The sequence below is a fragment of the Erpetoichthys calabaricus genome, chromosome 13, assembly GCF_900747795.2.
Source record: "Erpetoichthys calabaricus chromosome 13, fErpCal1.3, whole genome shotgun sequence".
Taxonomy (NCBI): Eukaryota; Metazoa; Chordata; class Cladistia; order Polypteriformes; family Polypteridae; genus Erpetoichthys; species Erpetoichthys calabaricus.
Window position 1 is genome coordinate 87440911 of NC_041406.2, and position 25018 is coordinate 87465928.

The 25018-nt window shown below is 38.5% G+C and overlaps 1 protein-coding gene across 3 annotated transcripts in view; it reads right to left on the reverse strand.

Annotated features, from left to right (window-relative positions):
- Positions 1 to 239: 239 nt before the first annotated feature.
- Positions 240 to 25018, reverse strand: part of LOC114663460 (zinc finger protein 236-like) — a 181934-nt gene continuing 157155 nt past the window's right edge. For all 3 annotated transcript variants that reach the window (XM_028817205.2, XM_051935699.1, XM_051935700.1), the window contains exons 26-32: positions 23763 to 23921; positions 22969 to 23141; positions 19059 to 19193; positions 15267 to 15455; positions 8321 to 8450; positions 3119 to 3295; positions 240 to 1063 (exon numbers count right to left, since the gene is read on the reverse strand). In XM_028817205.2, coding sequence (XP_028673038.1) covers positions 930 to 1063; positions 3119 to 3295; positions 8321 to 8450; positions 15267 to 15455; positions 19059 to 19193; positions 22969 to 23141; positions 23763 to 23921 — 1097 coding nt within the window. In that variant the 3' untranslated portion in view covers positions 240 to 929. The remainder of the gene's footprint in view (positions 1064 to 3118; positions 3296 to 8320; positions 8451 to 15266; positions 15456 to 19058; positions 19194 to 22968; positions 23142 to 23762; positions 23922 to 25018) is intronic.

The window sequence follows — 25018 nt, forward strand, 5'->3', positions numbered from 1 at the left end:
GTAGGCAATTGGAAAGGATAAGAATAATTTTCATATAACCTAGACTCAGTGCATTTAGCCAGTTTAGATCTAATGCCATTAGCCTAAGCTATTTGGAAAAAAAAATATTTTCCTTTCCAATTAGCCTGACATATTACAAAACACAAAACATCTGCTAAGAGACTGGCTTCTACTTTATATACGGCACTATAGAGTATTATATATATATATATATATATATATATATATATATATGTGTGTGTGTGTGTGTGTGTGTGCGTGTGTGTGTGTGTGTGTGTGTGTGTATGCGTATGTATGTGTTACAGCTAGCTTTTAAAAATGTGATTTTTTCCAGTATGAAATTAAAATTATTTTTACCTGATCTGTCTGACCTCTGCTTTCCATCTGCCTTGAGACAAAGCCACACAAGTGTCTTGTTAAAAATATTCTTTTCCATATAGCTGTTTTGCTGCATCTGTATTGAAATCAGCAATGCAGCACTGCTATATCTGAAGAATACTAACAGGGCATCAGGAAATTGTGAGTCTGTGTACACCTGCCTGAAAAGCTTCATTTCAATTTAAGTGCCTTTTCTTTTACTGTATGAACACAGCTGTCTAGAGCAGAAAGGAAATATTATCATGTGCATATAAAACGATCGACATAATTAGAGGAAAGTCACTAATTAACAGATATTAAAACAACGTTCATTACTCTGACAGTTCTGAAAAACATGTTCAGTTTAATTCTGACCCTTTAATATATGTATCTTACAACATTTTGCATTGTAAATACCAGGTATCTGGTTGAAAAAATTGTAATACTGTATTACTGGTTTTAAATTCTATAAAAAAATAGTTCTGATCTCAAACAGAGTAGTGCCGCTATTTGTTTGGTTGATAGGCTGTTTGATTAAGCCAGTTTCATAGTTTTTAAGCTGATGAGCAAACTCATCGAAACACATTGGTAATTCCACATGGCCAGTCAGTGGCTGATTCCTGGACAACCTCTTCCAAGTCAAGCTCTCGACTGTTGTCATCTGCTTCTTGATCTTGTTCAATTGTAATTTCCTGTCCGGTTCCCACTTTAAAGATAATAGACAGAGAGATATGTTATGAATTATTCCTCACTCTGTAAAATTAACACAGTCAACCTGAAGATGCACTTAAGACAATAAATGACAATAAATTGGTTTCAACAAAACACATTTTTAGTATTCTAATTAAAGCATAAACCATAAAATCACATGTAAGCATACATACGTCTAATAAGGGTTCTGAATAGTGTATGGATAGACATGCATGTTGGATTAATTGTTAATTATACATTGGCCACAAATGAGTGAGTGTGGGTGTGTTTGTGAACATGACCTACAATAAACTGCCACTTCATCCAGGGCAGGTTCTTGTCTTGTGCCCAGTCCTGAAGAGATAGGCTCCAGCCCGTTACACACATTCTAAAGGTCTGGTTGTTGACTATACAAAGGAAAGTCTCCACACTGCAAGTGTGTCGAAAAGTCTGACGTACGCTTATTAATACAACCTCTGCTCCTTAGGGACAAGCTAACAGAGATGGGAGTAGATTCATACCTGGTGGCATGGATCATGGACTATCTTAAAGACAGACCTCAGTATGTGCATCTCGGGAACTGCAGGTCTAACATTGTGGTCAGCAGCACAGGAGTGCCGCAGGGGACTGTACTTTCTCCAGTCCTGTTCGGCCTATATACATCGGACTTCCAATACAACTCGGAGTCCTGCCACGTGCAAAAGTTCCTGACGACACTGCTATCGTGGGCTGCATCAGGAGTGGGCAGGAGGAGGAGTATAGGAACCTAATCAAGGACTTTGTTAAATGGTGCGACTCACACCACCTACACCTGAACACCAGCAAAACCAAGGAGCTGGTGGTGGATTTTAGGAAGCCCAGGCCCCTCATGGACCCCGTGATCATCAGAGGTGACTGTGTGCAGAGGGTACAGACCTATAAATACCTGGGAGTGCAGCTGGATGATAAATTAGACTGGATTGCCAATACTGATGCTCTGTGTAAGAAAGGACAGAGCCGACTATACTTCCTTAGAAGGCTGGCGTCCTTCAACATCTGCAATAAGATGCTGCAGATGTTCTATCAGATGGTTGTGGTGAGTGCCCTCTTCTACGCGGTGGTGTACTGGGGAGGCAGCATAAACAAGAGGGACGCCTCACACCTGGACAAACTGGTGAGGAAGGCAGGCTCTATTGTAGGCACGGAGCTGGACAGTTTGACATCTGTGGCGGAGCGACGGGCACTGAGCAGACTCCTGTCAATCATGGAGAATCCACTGCATCCACTGAACAGGATCATCTCCAGACAGAGGAGCAGCTTCAGCGACAGACTGCTGTCACCGTCCTGCTCCACTGACAGACTGAGGAGATTGTTCCTCTCCCACGCTATGTGACTCTTCAATTCCACCCAGTGGGGGTAAACGGTAACATTATACAAAGTTATTGTCTGTTATACCTGCATTGGTATCACTGTTTAATTTAATATTGTTTTTTATCAGTATGCTGCTGCTGGAGTATGTGAATTTCCCCTTGGGATTAATAAAGTATCAACTATCTATCTATCTATCTATCTATCTATCTATCTATCTATCTATCTATCTATCTATCTATCTATCTATCTATCTATTATATAGTGCTGTTCACTTCTATCTATCTATCTATCTATCTATCTATCTATCTATCTATCTATCTATCTATCTATCTATCTATCTATCTATCTATCTATTATATAGTGCCGTTCACATCTATCTATCTATCTATCTATCTATCTATCTATCTATCTATCTATCTATCTATCTATCTATCTATCTATCTATCATATAGTGCCTTTCACTTCTATCTATCTATCTATCTATCTATCTATCTATCTATCTATCTATCTATCTATCTATCTATCTATCTGTCTGTCTGTCTGTCTGTCTGTCTGTCTGTCTGTCTGTCTGTCTGTCTGTCTGTCTGTCTGTCTGTCTGTCTGTCTGTTACACATGATGACTAAGTGCATTAGATTGATGCAGGCAGCTAGCCTTTACCAGCATTATCAGTTTTTGTTTTCATGTTGTAGCCAAACACTTAAAATTGAATTTTCCACTTACCAGCATATCCATGTGATCTCTTCATATGAAGCTTCATATTGCTCTTCTGTGTGAACCCAATTGCACAAATTTCACACTTATAAGGCTTCTCTCCAGTATGCTTGACCATGTGTACCTGAAGTGCACTTTTCTGGTTAAAAGCTTTTTCACATTGAGAACACTGAAAAGGCCGTTCGCCTGAAAAAAAAAAAGAACAATTTCACACTTTTTTCATTTCTATTTTGTTTGCTTAACAACAGGCAAGAATCAGTCATCTGACAGTAAACTTGAACTTACATGTTCTGCACTGTAAATAATGTGAAGGAAAAGTTTTTTTTAAAGCTGTCATTCAAGCACTATACTACATTAGCAACTTTCAAAGTAGTACTAGGGTGTTGTACCGTGTTAGCCATTATGAATGTAGTGAGAAGTCAAGCAAAATGACACCTTTTGTTGGCTAACTAAAACGATTACAATATGCGAGCTTTCGAGGCAACTCGGGCCCCTTCTTCAGGCAAGAGGTAATACAGAAACTGGAGTTCCCTGTGTTTACTAGTGTGCATACAGTATATAAACAAAGGGAACTCCAGTTTCTGTATTTCATTTTGCCTGAAGAAGAAGCCTGAGTTGCCTCGAAAGTTCGCATATTGTAATCGTTTTAGTTAGCCAACAAAAGGTGTCATTTTGCTTGACTTCTCACAACTTTCAAAGTAAAGACTGTCTCTTTTTTAATCTTTCTCTGTTTACTCCTTCCTTCGTAATATCCTTAATATTACTTTGTAATTGTAAAATTAAGCATAAAATTAAACTTTGTAATGTTAGCGTAGGAATTTTGATGTAGCAGTTATGGCTTTGGACTTCAATCCTTGCCATTGTGGGTTCATTTCCCACTACAGACACTGTGTGACTATGAGCGTGCCTGTGCTCCAACTGGGAAAACAAAATAAACGTGACCAATTGTATTTCAAATGGTGTCAATTTCATTGGATAACGGTGCCAGCCAAATAAATATTCCAATGTTGGTGTACGAAGGGATACATTTAACACTTAGATACGTGTAAATTTAAAAAGTCTCAAGCAAAGAAGAAACAGAAAGACAAGTTAAATTCTCTCCCCTCTTAATCCAGCTCACACTATAATTAATGACTATTCCATCATTTCTCTCCCACTTCTGAAAACAGAGCAAGTAAAAATGTATGTTATTATGAAGATCTGCCATTATGAACGTTTCTACTTTTCTTGGAATTGTGTTGTACAATTCTGACATGCATGTTGTACCTTTTTCAGTAGTCTTGATAAGGCAGAGCATTTCTTTCTGCTAAATTGTGTAGGTGGGCTGAGCAGCTCTTTTCATTAAGCCAGTGTGGAGTGGCTGCAGTAATAATAATAATTCTTTGCATTTATATAGCGCTTTTCTCACTACTCAAAGCGCTCAGCAATTGCAGGTTAAGGGCCTTGCTCAAGGGCCCAACAGAGCAGAGTCCCTGTTGGCATTTACGGGATTCGAACCGGCAACCTTCTGATTGCCGGTGCAGATCCCTAGCCTCAGAGCCACCACTCCGCCTACAGTAATGATATGCAAGCAAGTGTAAGCAGGACCTGGTTCATCTGCTGTTTGAAAGCAGCATCAACTGGATCATAACGTATTTAATATAGCAAGGCTAATGTGTCAATAACATTAATTCAAGGAGAGACTGAAGACGTGTGTCAGGGATAAACTGACTGTATGAATTTTCTTCAGTCTATGCCTGCCTGTTTAACTAAGACATTCTGTAAGAGATGTACCCAGAACACTTACTAAGGAAATTATGAGATAATGACAAATTAATATGATTTTATTCTATATAACAACTTACATGTAGGAACTTGGGCAGCACATTGGTGCAGAGGGTGGCGCTGCTGCCTCGCAGTTAGGAGACCCAGGTTTGCTTCCCAGGTCCTCCCTGCGCGGTGTTTGCATGTTCTCCCCGTGTCTGTGTGGGTTTTCTCCGGGTACTCCGGTTTCCTCCCACAGTCCAAAGACATACAGGTTAGGTGCATTGCCGATTCTAAATTGTCCCTAGTGTGTGCCCTGCGGTGGGCTGGCGCCCTGCCCAGGGTTTGTTTCCTGCCTTGCGCCCTGTGTTGGCTGGGATTGGCTCCTGTGACCCTGTGTTAGGATATAGCGGGTTGGATAATGGATGGATGGATGGATGTAAGAACTTCTATTCAGCAAACAAAATCTTTGCCAAAGACTTTAAACATGTTTAACTCAGGGGTCTTCAACTCTGGTCTTAGAATGCTACTGTGGCTGCAGGTTTTCATTCTAAACCTTTTCCAATTAGTGATCAGTTTTTGCTGCTAATTAACTTCTTTTCCTTTCAGTTTCATTGATTTATTTTTTAAGATTCAGTTCCTTGAATTGTTTCATTATTTTGCTGTCTTTTATTAATGTTTAATAATAAATAAAACTAAACATACAGTACACTTCTTTTATGAAAATTTCATATCTTGGGTATATTGTATCGTGAAGCCTGAATTACAATATGAATTGTTTCGTTGGCTAACTGCATTGTTTCATGCCTAGCAATTATATACTTTTAATGTAGGTCAGCTTTAGTTTTACTCTTTACTATTTGTAATAAATGGTGGGTTTATCTTCTAAGCATAATTATATTTTGACCTGTAAGGCATTATAATCTGAAGAATAAACTGAAATTGTACATTTTATTTGACACATTAAAGCTGAAACCTTTTAAACAGGCCAAAGCTTTACTGTTTGTAAGAAGACAATAAGCCCACATTGTGGCTGCCTGTAAGTGGTGTAATAAATAAAAATGCTTTGTTAGAGCACTTGAAAATGGTTCAGGATGACTGTGTATGAGTGTGCGTACTGTTGTGACCTGAGATAGACTGGTGATTCCCAAAGTCACTTCCTAGCCTTGCACCTTTTTTAGCAAGTAGAGAGTTCAAAAACAGAGGAATGGATTTATTACATACTGCTGTAATAGGGTGTTGTGCCATGTTAGCCATTATGGATGTAGTGAGACGTTAAGCAAAATGACGCCTTTTATTGGCTAACTAAAAAAATTACAATATGCAAGCTTTAGGGGCAACTCAGGCCTCTTCTTCAGGCAATACTGATCATATTTAGAAAATCAGGCCAGTGTAATGACAGCATTTTTGTACCTCTTGCTAAAAGGTAATGAAATCTATTTTTAACTTGTTTGTTTCTTTACATACAGTACAGTAATGTGAAAAAGTAGGCACTTGAATTCTACGGTTAAACACACATGAAAACACAACTAATAAATGGATGTTAGTCCTCACCAAGTCCTAAAGTAATATAAATCTATATTCAGATGACAAACACCACATAATAGATTTTACTTTGTCATCATTTATTGAGCCACAATATATGGCAACGTGTAAAAGCCATCAGTTAAGAATGTAATCAGAGCCAGATGCGGCTAATCAAGTGCAGTTAATCAGTTAATGATTAGAATTATATAAATGCAAGACCTCTAAGCGTCTAGTCTAGAGAAGTAAGATTTGTGGGTAATGCCATGCCAAGGACAAAAATCCTGCAATGGTCTTAAGAGATGCTACTGTTGCTGCTTAAAAGTCTGGGAAGGGCTGTGAGGTTGGTTCCAAAAAATTTCAAGTCCATTATTCTACATGAGAAGGATAATTTATAAAATGAGAATATGCAAAACAGTTGCCAAATAAGCAGGAATAAGCAACCCAGAACATTCTTCTAGTGATTACAGCTACATACTGTGTCATCATGGTAAAAGTTACAGATAATTACTTTGCCATCACGAAATGAGTGAATAAGCATGGCTTTCAGGGAAGGATAGCCAGAACCAAGACAACTCTGTGAAAAAAGAGCATGGAGGCACAAATTAGTCATGTACATTTATTCTGAACAAACCACTGGGCTCCTGGAACAAAAACCTTTGCACAGACAAAACCAAAGTAGAAATGTTAGGGCGCTGTGTATAGCACCGTATTTGATGAAAACCAAGAACTACATGCCAGCTGTTATGTACGAAGATGGAAGGTTGATAATTTGGAGCTGTTTTTGCAGCCATAGGAACTGAATGACACTACACAGTCATTGAGTCCATCAGGAAATCTTCTTTCTACCTGAGTATTCTGGAGGAAAATGAAAGGCTCTCTGTTCAAATGCTAATGCTTGAGACATACAGCAGAACAATGAGACTACTCACAAATGAGTACATGAAAAAGGGCTCAACGTGTAGGAATGACTCAATCACGGAAAAACCTCAACTCCATTGTGTTGCTGAGGCAGAACCTCACAAATGCCTTCAAATATAAATCAAATAAGACAATGTTGTAGAAGTGTGGGTCAATATAATGTTGTATTGACTGAAAAAGGACAGTCAGAAAAGGCTTATGAGTGAAAACTAGAAGAAACATCAAAAAATCTAAGCAAAGGTCAAAACCAGAATCAAAGGGAAAGTTGCAAGAACCAGATACCTAACCAAAAATCAAAAGTAAATGATAAATTTAAAACGCCAGGAATAACCAAAAGAGAGCGATAAGAATTGCTAAGAGTATCCAATCTCAGATGAACTCGGACTACATGAGATGACCTTTATATAGCATTGCAATGATGATGTCCTGCGGTGGGTTGGCACCCTGCCCAGGATTGTTTCCTGCCTTGTGCCCTGTGTTGGCTGGGATTGGCTCCAGCAGACCCCTGTGACCCTGTGTTCGGATTCAGCGGGTTGGAAAATGGATGGATGGATGGATGATGATGTCACCGTCACACAATCATGGTGCTTCATGGGAAACATTACTGTGGCAACAAGCAACGTGAACACCACAAAATGCTCTAAATGGAAAAAAAAAGTGAACAGATTCTCTGATACAGAATCCCTCATAAAAGATGTAAAGTGTAGTTTTTGGGATATAGGAAAACCAAGGGGAAATAAAAAGACAATCATAAGAGATTTAAGAGATACTAAAAATGAAACAGTCATTTACTTTACATGAGTTACTTGCTGTTTGGTAAAACAGATTAAATGTATCTAATTTTAGGACCTGATGACTAGATCATTATTAGTTATATTGTGACTTTTAAAACTACAGAATGCAAAGTGGGTGTACTTATCTTTTCACACGACTGTATTTTAACTTTTCCAAAAATCTGCAAATGAATACCTTGTAAATATATTATTTAGGGGCGATGGTGAAGTTTACTTAAGACTAAATTACCAGTATGAGTTCTGTTATGCCTCTCCAGCTGACTTGGTTTAGCAAAAGCCTTGTCACAAGATGTACATTTAAAAATACGAGGTCTCTGCGAGCTGAGAGAGGGTCCATCCTGATGAGTGTGTTCATGTTCCTGAAACAAGAAGAAAACAATGTAAGAAAAGGTGCATAAATCACAATATTTATTAAAAAAAATCTTTCCATCCATCCATTATCCAACCCGCTATATCCTAACTACAGGGTCACGGGGGTCTGCTGGAACCAATCCCAGCCAACACAGGGCGCAAAGCAGGAAACAAACCCCGGGCAGGGCGCTAGCCCACCGCAGTAAAAAAATCTTTTCCAGACATTATTTAGTACATTTACAATCTGATATGTATATACGATTAAATGCTATATAAATGTAGTTTTATAAAAGATGATTATAGTATGCCACAGATGAAGACTGTAGTAAAAAACTAACTTTGTACTAAATATGCATCTGGAACATTAAAGAGTTACGTGAAATAATGTAAACTACCCATATTTTGTAAATGTCACAGTGACAATGCTGTATCATATGTAGTGACAATGGGGACCAAATGATAATAATAAAGAAATATGTGAGGCAAAATAATGCAGAAAGACAAAAAGCTCTTAATGGCAGAACAGCCATTAAAATGATCATTGTCATCATCATCATCGTGGAAATAAATCCAAGATTAACAAAGTAGCATGACATACTGGAAGGAGTGGTAACTGCTGTATAATTAAGTTTTCAGATTTGTATGCATTATTGTGATGTCTTTATCAATTTCCTGCTGATTGGTGTCAACAAGAAAAGACATCTACAGTTTGAGACATTTTCATTCTTGCGAGTGTAAAGGATTTACTCGCATGATAAGTTCAGCTGCAATCTCGGCCCTTTTCCTTTTTTCCTTTCTATCATAGTACAAAATACACAGAACATCAGACAGTGAGCCTCTCTTTTGATTGTTATGTCCATAAAACCTGTGTTCCTTATTCCTTGTACCTGCACTATATGAACTGTACTTGCAAGTCAGCATTCATTATTTATTTGCTCTTACACGCTGTGGAACACAGCCCGGACACAGACAGGCAGACATCTTTTAAGCACCACAACACATTTATTTACAGAACTAATATTTACAAGGTGAAGCACACAAACCAAAACTCCCCCAAAGTCCAGGCCTCTCGCACAATGCCTTCCTCTCTGGTCCGCCTCCACTCCTCTCCTCCGACCTCTTGCCTTCTTCCTCCCGACTCCAGCCATCGAATGGAGGGAGGTGGCACCTTTTATACACACCCGGACATGCTCCAGGTGCCTCCCAATTAGCTTCGACTGGCACTCCCAAGTGTGGCGGAAGTACCAGCTGCGCACCCGGAAGCACTCCGGGTGTCCCTGGTCTTCTTCCACCCAGCACTTCCAGGTGTGGCGGAAGTGCTAAGGGCCAGGGCTCCTCAGGCATTGTGGTACCCCCTGGCGGTGACCATGGGCCCCTATAGGGTTGAGCTTCTAAGCTCTGTTCTCGTGGTCCCCAAAGCCACCAGGGCGGTCGCCCCCTCGTGGTCTGGAGGAGGCGTAAGCCATCCTCTGGTCCTCCTGCGTGTCCCGGCTGGGTACCACCTCTAGCCACTCGCCACAACGCATACACAGGCCCTCACCTACAATACAAGACAAACGTAAATGTTGGGGAGAATCATAGAGTGGTGGCAATGAGTAACTAAGGATCTCAAACTACATGACTGGAGATCATTAGCGTGCACTGCATCTGCCTTCAACTTGCAAAGATTAAGTAAATTAAGTCTGCGACTGAAAATTGCTGGAAAAGTTGTGTGATTTGACATGGCCTTTAGTAATCAGAACTATGACTTTATATCTTATAACCAAAAAAGTATTCCCCAAAGATTTATATTCTGCAATAAGTCTGCTGTCTGGAGTTTTTATTTTTCTCATTTCAGTTATCAACTGGGCAAAACTCAGAAAAGATGTTACTGAACTTTTTATTGCCATGATTATTTTTTTGTTAATCATTAAGAATGCTTCTGTTTTATTGTGTGTTTATTGCATTGTAAGTTGTGTGTTTGTGTAAATACATGTAAAGCCTTAATCATTTACTTTCTGTTTATAGTAAGCTTATCTTATACCAAGTGAAGAGTTGTATACAAAATGAACTGAAATTAATTTTACAGGAGACAAATATTTAATTTATATATTAACAATGGAGGGATAATAACATTTATGCTTGAAGCACTTGCTGGTGTGATGGACGGCCGGCATTTCAGTCCAGCCGGGACGTCCCTCATCAGAAGAAAATAGCCTTTTCAGGGCAATACATCCCCCAGGACGCTAGATGGCAGCTCCCCTGGATGGAAATGGTTCCTCGGATTCCCACAGGGCAGCATGGGACATGGAGTCTGTCTCTTCAGCCCTGTTGGGTGCCGTGGGTGCCGCCAGGGGGAGCTCACCAAGAACCCGGGGACTATTACGGTTACGTCAACCCTGGAAGTACTTTGGAATCACGAGGATGGAAGCCTGCAGTACTTCCGGGATACTTGAAGAAGGCGTTTGACCCGGAGAAGGAATACTTCCGGGTCATGGACTTTAAAAGGACTGTGGGAAACCCAGCAGATCGAGCCAGAGTTGGGAAGGAGTGTGACAGAGCTGCTGGGTGGAGAGGAGGATTGTATTGGTGTTTCTTGTGTTATTGATTATTGTTTATGGTAGTGGAGGTGCTTTTGGGCACTTTAAACACTTTATTGAAGAATATTAAAATAATTCTGGGTGCTTTTAAACCAGTGTTTGCATCTGTTTATTGGGTTTCACGGAACAATAGCGCCACCAAGCGTCCATGTATTTACACTGGTTATAAATTATGTGAAGCGGGCAGATAGAATTCATATTGTCCAATAAATGTTAGTCTGAAATCTGCCTGAACTTTCTGCTCATTAGTTTAAAAGCTGTACATAAACAACACAAAGTCATCTTTCCAATCAATGACTGCTAGATCTAAACAGCGGAGTGCACAATCAGTTATTATGAATTCACACATACAGCAAAGGTTCTTAAAAAATGTTTAACTTGGCTGTCAGAAAGCTGTCTCCATGGCATAAGGACAAATATATTACTACTTGGAGGACTTTCACAAAGTCAGTCTTTGTTACGGCCAAAAATAATCAATTTAAGATTAAACCTTAACTGACTGTAAAAGGGACATGAGGAGAGTGTTCTAGATCACATAAACATTACACCACTTAAATAAGGAGATGATCCTCATCTGACCTGTAGATTTGATTTATTAGATTAGATTAGATAGAACTTTATTTGTTCCCAGTGGGAAAATTGGCTTTTTACATGGGCTCTTTGAATATATAAATACATAAATAGGTAGATAAGTAAGTAAGTAAATAAATAAATACACCCAAACACTTTGGTCTGAACACGCACTAGATGACTACAAAACAGTAAAATTCAAAACAAAGATAAGTTGTGACTTGGCTGTCACAGTCACAGAGAAGCATAATGCAGATGTATTACCCCTGTCATGTTTCTTGACACACTTTTGCCGAGTAATTTGTTGGCTCAAGGCACTCAGAGTTAGTGTGTCAGAGAGGGGATATGCAGCATTGTTCATAATGGCATTCTATGCATCCTATAACTAAGCTTGCCTTTTTAATTAGCTTGTTGATTCAATGGGTCTCTCTTGAAGTAGACGACTGTAAGAGCCATTTTCCTAGTTATATAAGATTCATGAATATTTTACTAGATGACAAAGCATAATCTATGGGAGGTTCCTATAACCCCCATAAGTAGAATTGTATTGGTATATTCTTGCCATTTCTAATAGCTCTGACTAAATATTATTCTCAGTTAGTGACCAGCCTTGCCATGTGTAAGGTGTAGAGGGCACATGGTTTTAAACCGTGCACGTGCCTATGGGCCTATGGACCTTTACAGTGTGTGAAGTAACTCGTGCTTATTTAAGTGCAAAGCCGTACACTTAAGGCGTACAGAAGAAGAAATTAAGAACTTTTAAGTACAGAAATAACTAAAGTTTCTCAATAAAAGCTAAGTTTAGAGAAGATATATTTTTCCTTTTTTTTGCCTTTTATTCTACATGTGTAACTACTTTTTTCTTTATTCTTGTATGGATTGTTTGCTTTTAACTTTCACTGAATATTTTTAAAACAAACTTTTGGACTGAGAGATTTCTTTCTGCATGCGTTTTACCCGTGCTTGATCTCACCTTATACTTTGGTGGCTACAACGACAATATGAGCACCAGTATATATACCAATATTATCATTGGGAAGCTTTTTCTCCCCAAAATAAAATACACTTTTTGAACAGCTTGTTTAATTCAGTAAGTGATGGATGTTGGTGAAGAAAGATTCACTGATCTTGACTTTGCCAATGATGTTGTGATCTTCGCAGAGTCAATGGAGGCTCTGATCACGGCTCTTGAAAAGATTGAGTGAGGAGTCTGAGTGTCTGGGCTTGCGAGTGTCCTGGATAAAAACCAAGATCCAGGCCTTAAATGTCCTCTTGGGCATTGCCATCAGTAACGTGTCTGTCTGCGGTGAGAGTGCCAACCTCATTGAGAGGTTTACTTACCTCGGCAGCAACATTCATGTCTCTGGTGACTCTTCCTATGAAGTCAATAGATGGATAGGGAGAACATGTGGGATCATCAGGTCGCTGGAAAAGGATGTGTGGCAGTCATGATATCTTTGTAAAAGGACGAAGGTCCAACAAGTCTTTAGAGTCCTGGTGTTTCCAGTTTTTCTATATGATTGCGAGACATGGACGCTATCCAGTGACCCGAGACGAAGACGGGATTCCTTCGGCACTGTGTCTCTTCAGAGAATCCTTGGGTACCGCTGGTTTGACTTTGTGTTGCTCATGTCCCAAATGAGGCACATTACCTGCATTGTGAGGAGGCGTCAGTTACGGCACTACAGCTATATGGTGCAATTTCCCATGGGTGATCTGGCTCACAGGATCCTCATTGTTGAGGACCCGAGCGGCTGGACCAGGCCAAGGGGACGCCCGCATAACACCTTGCTGTGGTAAATAGACGGTCATTTGGGGGGGGGGGACTGGATGGTGTGTCTGCCTGAGAGTTGCCAACCAGGATCCTGAGCTGTTTCATTGTGTAGTGGGTGCAGCAAATGGCTGTAGCAGTGCATGCGCCCTGACCTGAACTGACCTGTTACTAGATGGTTATCCATTTGCTGAATGAAAAATTCACTAAATGCCAGCGGAACTGGAATGCAGCTATTACAAACGTTGTACTGGACCATGGTGATAAAGATAGAGATAAGTCTGTGTTTAAAGCTGTTGATTTATCAATCAGTTAACAATCCCTATCTGTACCTATGGTCTTGCACTTTGGGTTGTGAATGAAAGAATTAAACCATGATCAGAAGCCGCCAAAAAGGGGGTTCCCGGGTTCAATCTCCTTGGCAAGGTAAGGAGCTCCGCAATGCAGAAGAACCTCAGAGTATATCTGTCGCTTCTGCGGACTGAGTTGATGTGTTTTGGCATCAGGTTGCTCCTATGGCACCTCCAATGGGAGGTATACAAGGCACAAGGTATATAGGGCTCACTCTCCTTCATTAGAAGCTATGCACCAAGTGACTAGTCTTCACTAGAAGAAGACTAAGGGGCCAACTCAGTACAAACTAGAGTGATTCCATCTCTTGATTTTACTGGCAGTGCCTCAGTTTTCCATAGGAAAGTCTAGAAAACACTGCGGTGGGTTGGCACCCTGCCCGGGATTGGTTCCTGCCTTGTGCCCTGTGTTGGCTGGGATTGGCTCCAGCAGACCCCCGTGACCCTGTGTTCGGATTCAGCGGGTTGGAAAATGGATGGATGGAAGTCTAGAAAACATTGCTATGGATGCTGAGGTGTGGTCTGACCAGCTCAAATACTGTAGTTGCTTTCATGATGCTCACCAGAAAAAGAAGATGATGATGAATTTGAAGGAATACTGCATCTCTTTCCAAGTAAAATATGATCTGCACCCTGAATGGTTCACATTTCTTAAACATATAAATATTTCAATGTATAAAATTAATGTAGAATGTAGAAAATTAATTTCAACAGGGATGTTTTTTGCAAATTATAATGGATTAATACTTTGACATACAGTATATAAAAATATAAATAGTTTGCACAAAAAACATAAAAGGCATATAATTTAAAACAATTATATCAATTTTTAAGACAAGTAATAATAATTAACAACTGCGTTAAAGGTCACAGCCTTTCCCTAGTCTGGAATTTATATAAATAAGATAATTAAACAGCCCAATGATCTCCCTATAATCAAAATGACTTCAGACAATGCACCAGTGACATTATTACAAGTGGTAAAATTTCTCAAAACCTTTCTTAAGAAGAAAATTACACGGGCAAAAGGCATCAAAGTAAATAAATAAACACTGATACGTATTTGACTGATTTTCACCATTAATTTATGGACTACATTTACTAGGTTTAATTAACAAATTGTACTTTCTTATAACCATTTTTTAATAAGTCTATTCAGAAGGTTGCCAAATAAATATTTTATCAGTACACACCATAAAATTAAGGATGTGCCAGAGTGAGGATTCAATAACTCGATGAAAGACATTCCATGTATATTTAATGTTCTTAAATCCTTTTGTTGTAATTATAATTGAAAACATGAGGGTGACATCTCTAAATTATGCACTCTCTTTAAAATGCTTCACACAAGTATAAGTAACTTATTCTGGAGAATTATGAAACAAATAAGAACTTAAAAGGTTTAAATGGCCTAACATAAAGATTTTTAATTAGTAATGTATTATTAGTTATGTATTTAGCCTTATTTGTCAGCACATTATTCTTGACTAAATATAAATGATAAATGTAGGAAAACAAATGTATTATGTATATTTTATATAATAACTTTTTTACCTTAAGATGTGTAGCCCTCTTGAAAGCTTTATTGCATATTCGGCAAACATGACATCTCTCCTTTCCATGGGCATGTCGGTAGTGGCGCCGCAGCATAATTGGTGTCAGAAACACTTGATTACAATAGAAACACTGGTTAAGCAACCTGGACTGATCTGTCTGGCCATCCTTCCTTGACACTTCGGTGACCTAAAATGAAATTGATCATGCAAAACATTACATCATATGTCAACATTTTTTCAAATGCCCCAGTGAGATAATATGTTAAGCCAAATAAACAGAAACTAAAACATAGAAACTCCTCAACTGCATACTTTTTAAATTATAAACTTGAAAATGGACTCCAATGCTGAAATACGAGGGAGAGTCAAGCTAAAGTTAGAAAATGGGATTTATTACAAAATGTAACGAACCTTAACAAAACTGATCAGGTCATTTCTCAATGTAGTATCCACCCTCCTCAATGCACTTGAGCTACCTGCCTGGAAGTGCCAGGATTCCAGCAGAATAAAAGGGTTTGTCTCGTCCTCGTAACCACTCGTGCACCGCTTTCTTCACTTCATCATATGTCTTGAATCGATAAACACCCAGATGTTTTTTTAGTGCTCCAAAATGGTGGAAATCACACGGTACCAAATCTGCCAAATAAGGGGGATGTGGCAATACCTCAAACTTCAGTTTCTGCAGACAAGCCTTGGTGTTCTTAGCAGTGTGTGTGTCATTGTCTTGCAGCAAAAGGACTCCTTGAGACAGCAGGCCCCACCACTTGGATCGAACAGCAGGCTTCACATTGTTGTCCGGCAAGTCACAGTAACTTGCACTAGTGACTGTAGTACCCCTCGGCATGTAGTGTTCGACAGTAACAGCATGAGTGGTTGCGAGGACAAGACAAAACCTTTTATTCTGCTGGAATGCAGGCACTTCCAGGCAGGTGGGGCAAGTGCATTGAGAACGATAGAAACGACATTGAAAAATGACATGATCAGTTTTGTTAAGGTTCGTTCCATTGTCTAATAAATCCCACTTTGTAACTTTAGCTTCACTCCCTCTCGTACGTACATGATCTGCAGTGCATGTAAATTAATAACTGGCTAACCACTTACTGTTTGGCCATTGTGTCTAAATAGTAATACTAATGTGTAGCCTCCATATTTTGTTTTGCTTCTATTGGGAAATGACTGTAGCATGAACAGAATTAATACTGCCCAACTGCATAACAAGCTACATAAATTCTCATATGCTCATAACATTTAACAGTATAACATTGTTCTGATACAATATAGTAACTATTTTGAGAACACTTTCTTGAGAACTAACTTCATTACTGCGATAGAAAGAAGAAAAAAACAAAGCAGCTCTCTAGAACATGCTTGCCATCTAGAGGTTATCTGAAAAGTGTCCAAATTGTTCTGAGCTACAACATGACAGGTTACAGGGACTAGCTTCTTATATTAGATTTCAGAACACCACTGACTTCATAGCTAGTATGTTGCATTTGCAGTTCTTAACGGTCCTTGAGAGAAAGTTATTGTAGTGTAAAGAGAGATGAAGACTACATAGTGAATAGGGTAAGGTGTTTAGTAGAGTGACAGGATTGCTCCATTTTGGGACTCTACAGTGTGACACTACAATCTCTTTCCTTCTTACATATAACAGAGTAAAAAATAAATACATTTTTCTTTAGCGCTTAAGCCTTCCATTGAAGCTGCCTTCGGGGAAATGTGAATCTCTGCACATTTTTTAACAGGTGACATATAGAATCATCTATATATACAGTACAGTATTCTATTGATTTTTCTTTGATATCACAATTATTTTTAAATACTAGTTGATATGAACAATTTTAGACAATAATAAGTTAATTTTTTTTTAACAGTATGCTGCACATAAACTGATTTATTGAATTTACAAAATGAATTGTAGGATACTTTATTGCCAAGAAATGCCTAAAGAGTTTACAGTTCATTTCAAAAACCTCAATTTAAAATACAATTTAGCTCATTATATTTAAAGACAAAAGCACAGAAACTAAAAAATGAAAAAGCAATACATCATGTATCATTCATCTTAGATGGCTAGCCAATATATTGTATAGATCATATTCCGTTGTTATTTACATTATTACAAAACACTCCTCTTCAGTGTATGGTCACACTCCTCTTTGCAAATGATACTATATCACAGTTCACCTTTTAAGGTACATGAGTGATTAGGCAATTTTCCTCTTATTATACGTTTATATAGGACTTAATAATTACAGAAATACAAGTAGTCACAGGGCACCTTGTCAGAACTGTTTATCCTCTGAATATGAATTTTCCTTTACTGGATTGCTTGTAGCCCCATCTTGAAAGCATTAGGGCCAAAGTCAGAGGCACTCAAACTCACTCATATAAGGCAAATTTTAAATTGCCTTAACATGAAGACATTTGGCATTTGAGAACAATCTCTATATGTGTAGAAAACCCTCACAGAAATGAGTATAACATGTACAGTGATCCCTCGCTATATTGCGCTTCGACTTTCGCGGCTTCACTCCATCGCGGATTTTAAATGTAAGCATATCTAAATATATATCACTGATTTTTTGCTGGTTCGTGGATTTCTGCGAACAATGGGCCTTTTAATTTATGGTACATGCTTCCTCAGTTGGTTTGCCCAGTTGATTTCATACAAGGGACGCTATTGGCAGATGGCTGAGAAGCTACCCAACCAGAGTGCGTATTACGTATTAAATAAAATTCCTCAATGATATAAGATATGTTTCCCACGCGGTGCTTCGCATACTTGAAAGACCGAACAGCACGTATTGATTTTTGATTGTTTGGTTTTCTCTCTCTCTCACTCTCTCTGACACTCTCTGACGGAGGGGGTGTGAGCAGGGGGGCTGTTTGCACCCCTAGACGATACGGACGCTTGTCTAAAAATGCTGAAAGATTATCTTCACATTGCTCCCTTCCTTGCAGCTACTTTGTCAAGCGACACGCTTCCCGCACGGTGCTTCGCATACTTAAAAGCTCGAAACGGCACGTATTGATTTTTGATTGTTTGCTTTTCTCTGTCTCTCTCACTCTCTCTGAAATTCTCTGTTCCTGACAGAGGGGGTGTGAGCAGGGGGGCTGTTCGCACACTGGCCTGGAGGATACGGACGCTCCTCTAAAAAATGCTGAAAGACTACCTTCACATTTCTCCCTTCCTTGCAGCTGCTTTGTCCGGCGGTGCTTCGCATACTTAAAAGCCAAACAGCCCTATTGATTTTTGATTGTTTGCTTTTCTCTCTCTCTCTCTGACATTCTGTGCTCCTGATGCACACTCCTTTGAAGAGGAAGATATGTTTGCATTCTTTTAATTGTGAGACGGAACTGTCATCTCTGTCTTGTCATGGGGCACAGTTTAAACTTTTGACTAAAGGGTGTTATTTCATGTCTAGAGGGCTCTAATAATGTTAAAAAATGTATTTAGAAGGCAGTAAACAGGTTTTCTACGCTCTAACTGTGAAAATATTCGATTTATAAATAAAGAATCCTACTTCGCGGAAATTCATTTATCGCGGTAGAGTCTGGAACGGATTAACCGTGATAAACGAGGGTTTACTCTATTGTAAATTAAACACTAACAGTAATTAGGGGCAAGAAAAGAACTCCGTTCTCCATAACCTAAATGCAGTATTCATTTAGTTAAAACTATTATCAACTATTCTTTATTTAATTTAAATTATTCCAAATACAAAATAATCACAATTATTAGTAAATAAAAGGAAAAAAGTAACACCCCGAGAAAAAAAGAGATTACCCGGTAGGCTGTTGTCTCATCTGCAGTCACGGATGAAGCTTGAGCAGGGTGACTGACCAGAATAACTTGCTGCTGTGCTCCTCCAGACTGTGCAGAGAGACTTGTGTCACCCAGAATTGTAGGGAACTGCTGACCCTAGCAAATAAATGAGAACAATAACAGAAAATACATTCATATGTAGTGCTACTTGATATCTACTTGTAAAATTTTTAAAAGTATAAAGAATACCAATATCAAAAAGGTTTTTACTGCATTTTAATATTGCAGAAAGATGTTTTAACACACACTTAAAGACATACACAAATTAATAACAAGAAACGGTGTATGAAATATGCAAAGGGAATATTATTCAACCATAATCCATTATATAAAAGGAACCATGTATCAAGTGTACATCTTTACATACTGAATTTCTCCTAGTAATTAGTATGATTTGTACAGTTACAGTAAGATGATAAAAGATGCCAATACCCCTTTATAACACCTACAAATGCAAATGTGTAGCTTTTGAATCACAATTTAGACACATGCTGCCATTAATGTGAATTTAAAAATTAATGGAGACTTGTATGGTTATCTATATATGTCTGTATCTTTGTATGATGTGCAGAATAGTGTGGTGAACTGACTAAAAGAGCAGGCTGTTAAATTATCTCAGCTAAGTTTCTTAACCCACTTGTATTTCAAAAATGTATATGTGCACTGTAATATATACTGATTTTGTAAGTTGTTATTTAACCAACAACACAAAATTATATTTAGCACACTAATAATAATAATAATAATAATAATAATAATAATAATAATAATAAGTGTGTGTTTGTAAGGATCTGAGTGTGTGAATGCCTAATGCATGCACTTGATTTTAAGTGTGAATGTGTTGTCACACACGTGTGTATAGGAGACAACTAAAGGGCCTGGGGAATTGTAATACTACACCAGACCAGGGGGTAGCAGAGTGTGCTGACTGTCTCTCTGTTTCTTGCAGACCATTCCCGGGAAATCTCACCAGGTTCCAGTGCCTCTGATGATGTCACATCCGGCTCTGGCGTCTCTGATGATGTCATTTCCGGCTCTGGGACCTCTGATGATGTCACTTCCGGCTCCGGGCTAGATGACATCATTTCCTTCCCCAGCCATTAAAACCGCCCTCTTACCTCCAAATGTTCAGTTCTGTTTTGGACTCAATCTTGTGAAAATCTCTGCTCAAATATTACTAAACTTTTGCAGCTGGGAAATAATATACGGGTGGCTGCCCCAAACCTTTATGATGTCTGAAGTCTCATTTCTATCACAGTGTGAACATAAACTTGTGAGTGGCACCCATAAGTTGACCAAACACATTTTTTCTGATGAATATCACCAATTAGTATGTCTAAATACACAGTCTACAAGTATTTAAGAACAGACTTTGCATATATTGTGCATTCAGAAAGTATTTAAACCACTTGTTTCTTTCACTTTTTTGTTATGTAACAGCCACACTCTAAAAATGATTAAATATTTTTTTAATTATCAATCCGTATACTACATACCACACTAAAAAGTTTTTGTTTTTTTTTACAAATTTTTGGAAATGTAATAAAAATAAAAAACTGAAATATCACATGTACAGAAGTATTCAGACCCTTTCCTCAATACTTTGATGAAACACATTTGGCAGTGATTACAGACTGAAATCTTCATGGTTATGATGCTACAACACACCTGGATTTGGGGATCTTCCTCCTTTGTCCTCTGCAGAACCTCTTAAGCTCTGTCAGGTTGAATTTGGCAGTACAGTGTAACCTCGGGTCACGACCGTAATTCATTCCAAAACTTTGGTCATAACCCGATTTGGTCGTGACCCGAAGTAATTTCCCCCATAGGATTGTATGTAAATACAATTAATCTGTTCCAGACCGTACAAATTGTATGTAAATATATATTTTTAAAGAATTTTAAGCACAAAAATAGTTAATCATACCATAGAATGCACAGCGTAATAGTAAACTAAATGTAAAAACATTGAATAACACTGAGAAAACCTTGAACAGAGAAAAGTAACATTGCAAGAATTCACACTATAGCCTTATGAACCGCTCACTGTAAACACTTTTTTTAATGAGTTTTAAGCACAGGGAAAAACATGAACATTTGAAAAATCTGTAATTTAATAAACAACCAAGAAAAGTAACATTGCAACAATGCACGCTACGAACCGATCGCTGTAAACAGAAGTGAAGTGGAGGTTAAAATCCAATAGAAAAAAGTCTTCATTAAATACAACGAGGTTAAAACAATGCTCGAATCAGTCTCTTTAAAAACAGCCCGGTGCATTCTTTAACTGCCTCCTCGGCCAGCCCTCTCTCTCTCTCTCTCTCTCGCTCACTCGCACTCGCTCTCTCTCGCTCGCTCGCTGCACAGGGAATGCACAGGGAGAGACTGAACAAGTGCGGAAATCATCGGCGCATACGAACCGGAAGGGAAACTAGCTTGTTCGTCACCCGAGTGTGTGGTCGTGAACAGATGCAAAAGGTTGACGAACTTTTTGGTTGTAACACGATTTTTACGTGGTCCGAGACGTTCATGACCCGAGGTTCCACTGTATTAATTTTACCACTATTCTTAGATCTCTACAGAAATGTTTAATCAAGTTCAATGTGGAAACAGTTTGAAAGCTGTCTGAATGCACTATAGTTCAGTTACATTTTAGTACTTCACTCTTCAATTATAATTAAGGTACTAACTACAAGTTCTAGATGTGACTGTGAAGAGCCTGAATTCACCACTAGAGACGTGAAACATAACGAAGATAATTCACTGTGTTTATGAGATTGTCTATATTTTTCAGGTGAGACTTTGTTACATACATCTATTTCCTCCCAATTCTAAAGACTTACATGTTACATTAAACAGAAACTCTTAAATGGATATTTAAACAGTATGTACAAGTGAATATTTGTGTGTCTGTGCCCAGTGGTATAAGCTCTGGATATTTTCAGTTCAGTAATGGTTGAATGATGGTTGGACAAATAAACGGATGGATAATATTGTAACATGTCACATAAATGTACAAAGAAAAATATTCTATGACTTTCAATTTTTTTTTTTTAGAAAAGTGAGTGGTATATTGTCTTTCACTATATTACAAAGTAACTTTTAATGCAGGGAAACTTATGATCTGCTGCATATGCATATGTATATGCATTTCTGTGTCTAAAGAATACAAGTAAAGTCATGAAGTGCTGCCTATACCTGTGTAGGTTTTCTCTGTGGCACTCCCGCTTCCCCCATATATCAAGTGAGTGATACACTGTCCTTTATTACAAATAATCTTTAAATTTAAGGAAACTCCTGATCTGCTATATATGGATATGCAAGTGCATGTGTGTGTCTGTAGAATACCCTTGAAGCCTGGATCATGAAATTCTGCCTCCCTCTGTGTGTTTTTTCTAGGGGACTCCCGATTCCCCCACATATCAAAGATATATGTCTTAGATTAACTAGTAATTATAAATTGACCAGATTGTAAGTAATTTTTTGTGTGAAAAAATACCTTACAACAATCTAGAATCCTATCCAGGAGTAGGTTTTGTCTTTCACCTGAGGCTACAGAAACAGGCTCCATTCTCCCTGTGACACTGCATTGGCTTAAGCAAAGTCAGATGACTGATGGATTGATTCATAATTGGGCAAGATTTCCACAAAATTGGTATAGAAGGCAATATGACCTCCTGATTAAGTATATAAATGAGAGAATATCGCCTTACATGCAAACCATTAACTGAATTATTGGGAAAAAAGGTATATTCATATTACTTTTATATTTTCTATATATGTTTCACTTTGCTATAGCCAAGACAGGAATGCTTTATTTCTCGTTCTAAATCAGACATTTATTTAGTATTGTATCAGTAGCTTTGCTTACCTGAGGAGTAATGTTAAGTGTTACAGAGTCAAGACTTCCTGACAGCATGTTTTGAGTGTCTGCTAACATCAGTGTGACACTGCCATCACTGGCCACACCAGCAGAGGACATGACAAGATTCTGAGATGTGACTGGAGCTTGGGAGAGAGATGTTGCAGGTGGTAGGCTATTGCCTATTAGGGTAATAAATAAAAAAAAATGTTTGCATATAATCATCTGTATACAGTGACTGAATAGAGATTTCACCTCAAATTATAAAGAAATAGATTTGGTTTCTGCAATTTTCCCTGCTTGCAAAAAATAAAATGTCCTCATATACAGTGAAACTTGGGAAGGAAGAGCAGACTTAAAGTAAAAATGAAAAAAATATTCAGTGTATGCCACATAATTAACTAGACTGCAATTACACACTTTACTTTAAGTGAACTTCATAAACAATATAAAGATTTTACTATTTTGCAAGCATTTAGTAAATAATTATAGTGCTATTGCGTGCTGCTGAGCTCTTTTAATCTTTCCTCATAATTCATCCCCTGCAGTCCTGGAATCAGCCTAGTCGCTCTTCTCTGGACTTTTTCCAGTGCTGCTATGTCTTTTTAAGTAGACTGGAGACCAAAACTGCACACAGGACTCCAGATGAGGCCTCACCAGTGTGTTATAAAGATTGAGCAGAACCTAATTGGATTTGACAAACTCAAATTGAAAGAGTCAAATACTCAAATATAAAGGTTTCAGCTGTATTATACATAGTTAATTATTGAGAAGAGTCTCATACATCGACTGTGGGTTCTTACCAGTCATTCCAGCACTTGTTGGACTATGAGGTAGAAGTTGGTCATTTCCAATTGTTAAAGTGGTTCCACTGTTTTGATTATTCATTGGTGATGTCAATCTAATGCTGCCGTTGAGATCAGCACCTCCTGAACTATTATGTTGTTGGATTATATCTTGACCTATATCAAAAAATAAGAACAAAATAGTAAATTTATGGCAGATAATAATAAATAACACTAATAAAAAACTAAAAACACCATAAAAATACCATACCATAAAACACCATCTTTCTATTATAAAAAAAAACCCTGTGGGAGGGAATGACTAGGAGACTATACATGATCTTCACGTTAAGATCACGGAAGACAAATAAAAGACCCGCGATTCGAAAGAGAATGGCCACGGAGCGTCTCGCGGGGATATAGAACATGAGATTCTTGCAAGATACGCCCTACTTACAAGCAATATCAGAGCATGGCCAGCAAAAAAATCAGTAGTGTAAAGGCACACACAGATCCAGGGGTCTCAGTGCATATAAAGCGTATAAAGGACAATACGTTATAAATGAAATGTCGACGACTAAAAGATCGCATTAGCACAAACAAAAGGAAATTAATTATTAGGACCAAGTATAATTGAAAAAATAGCAGGACAAAGCGAGGTCAGAAATAAAAGGCAAGGAGCAGAAAACAAAAGTCTTTTCGCCTTCACATCATTCAATGCACAAAACGTAGATTTACACAATAATGGTCCATACGCTATGAGAATCTGTGGTCCCACAACAGTTAAAGCAACGACAAGTTTAATTTCAAAGAAAACACAATTCAGTCAGGTGTATATTTATGATCACGGAGAAGCGATCACAAAGCGAGCAGCAGAGACACGAAGTGGCAAAAAGGACAGCGGCTGTACAGACTTTAAAATGATCGGCGGGCCCCCCCCCCTTCACAACACAAGCAGCATTATACACCCTGCAAGAAAGAGATTTAACCACGCCCGGGGCCGGAAATAATGGACAATTATTGTTTTTACAATGTTACGCGAGACAAGGCAGTGAGCCATCATTTAAAACAAGTCCACAGACATCTAACCTAGCAGTTGTTGGATTGCTTTTGGCAGACACGCATCATGTGCTCCCAGCACTTAAAACAACGACATGCGACAAGCAGAACAGGAAGTTCGCCAGCAGCAGAAAGACAGCAGATGATCCGACAGCATATCCTTAGCGTGCGTTCAGCTGCCCCCCCCCCCCCCCCACTTCACAATGCAAGCATCA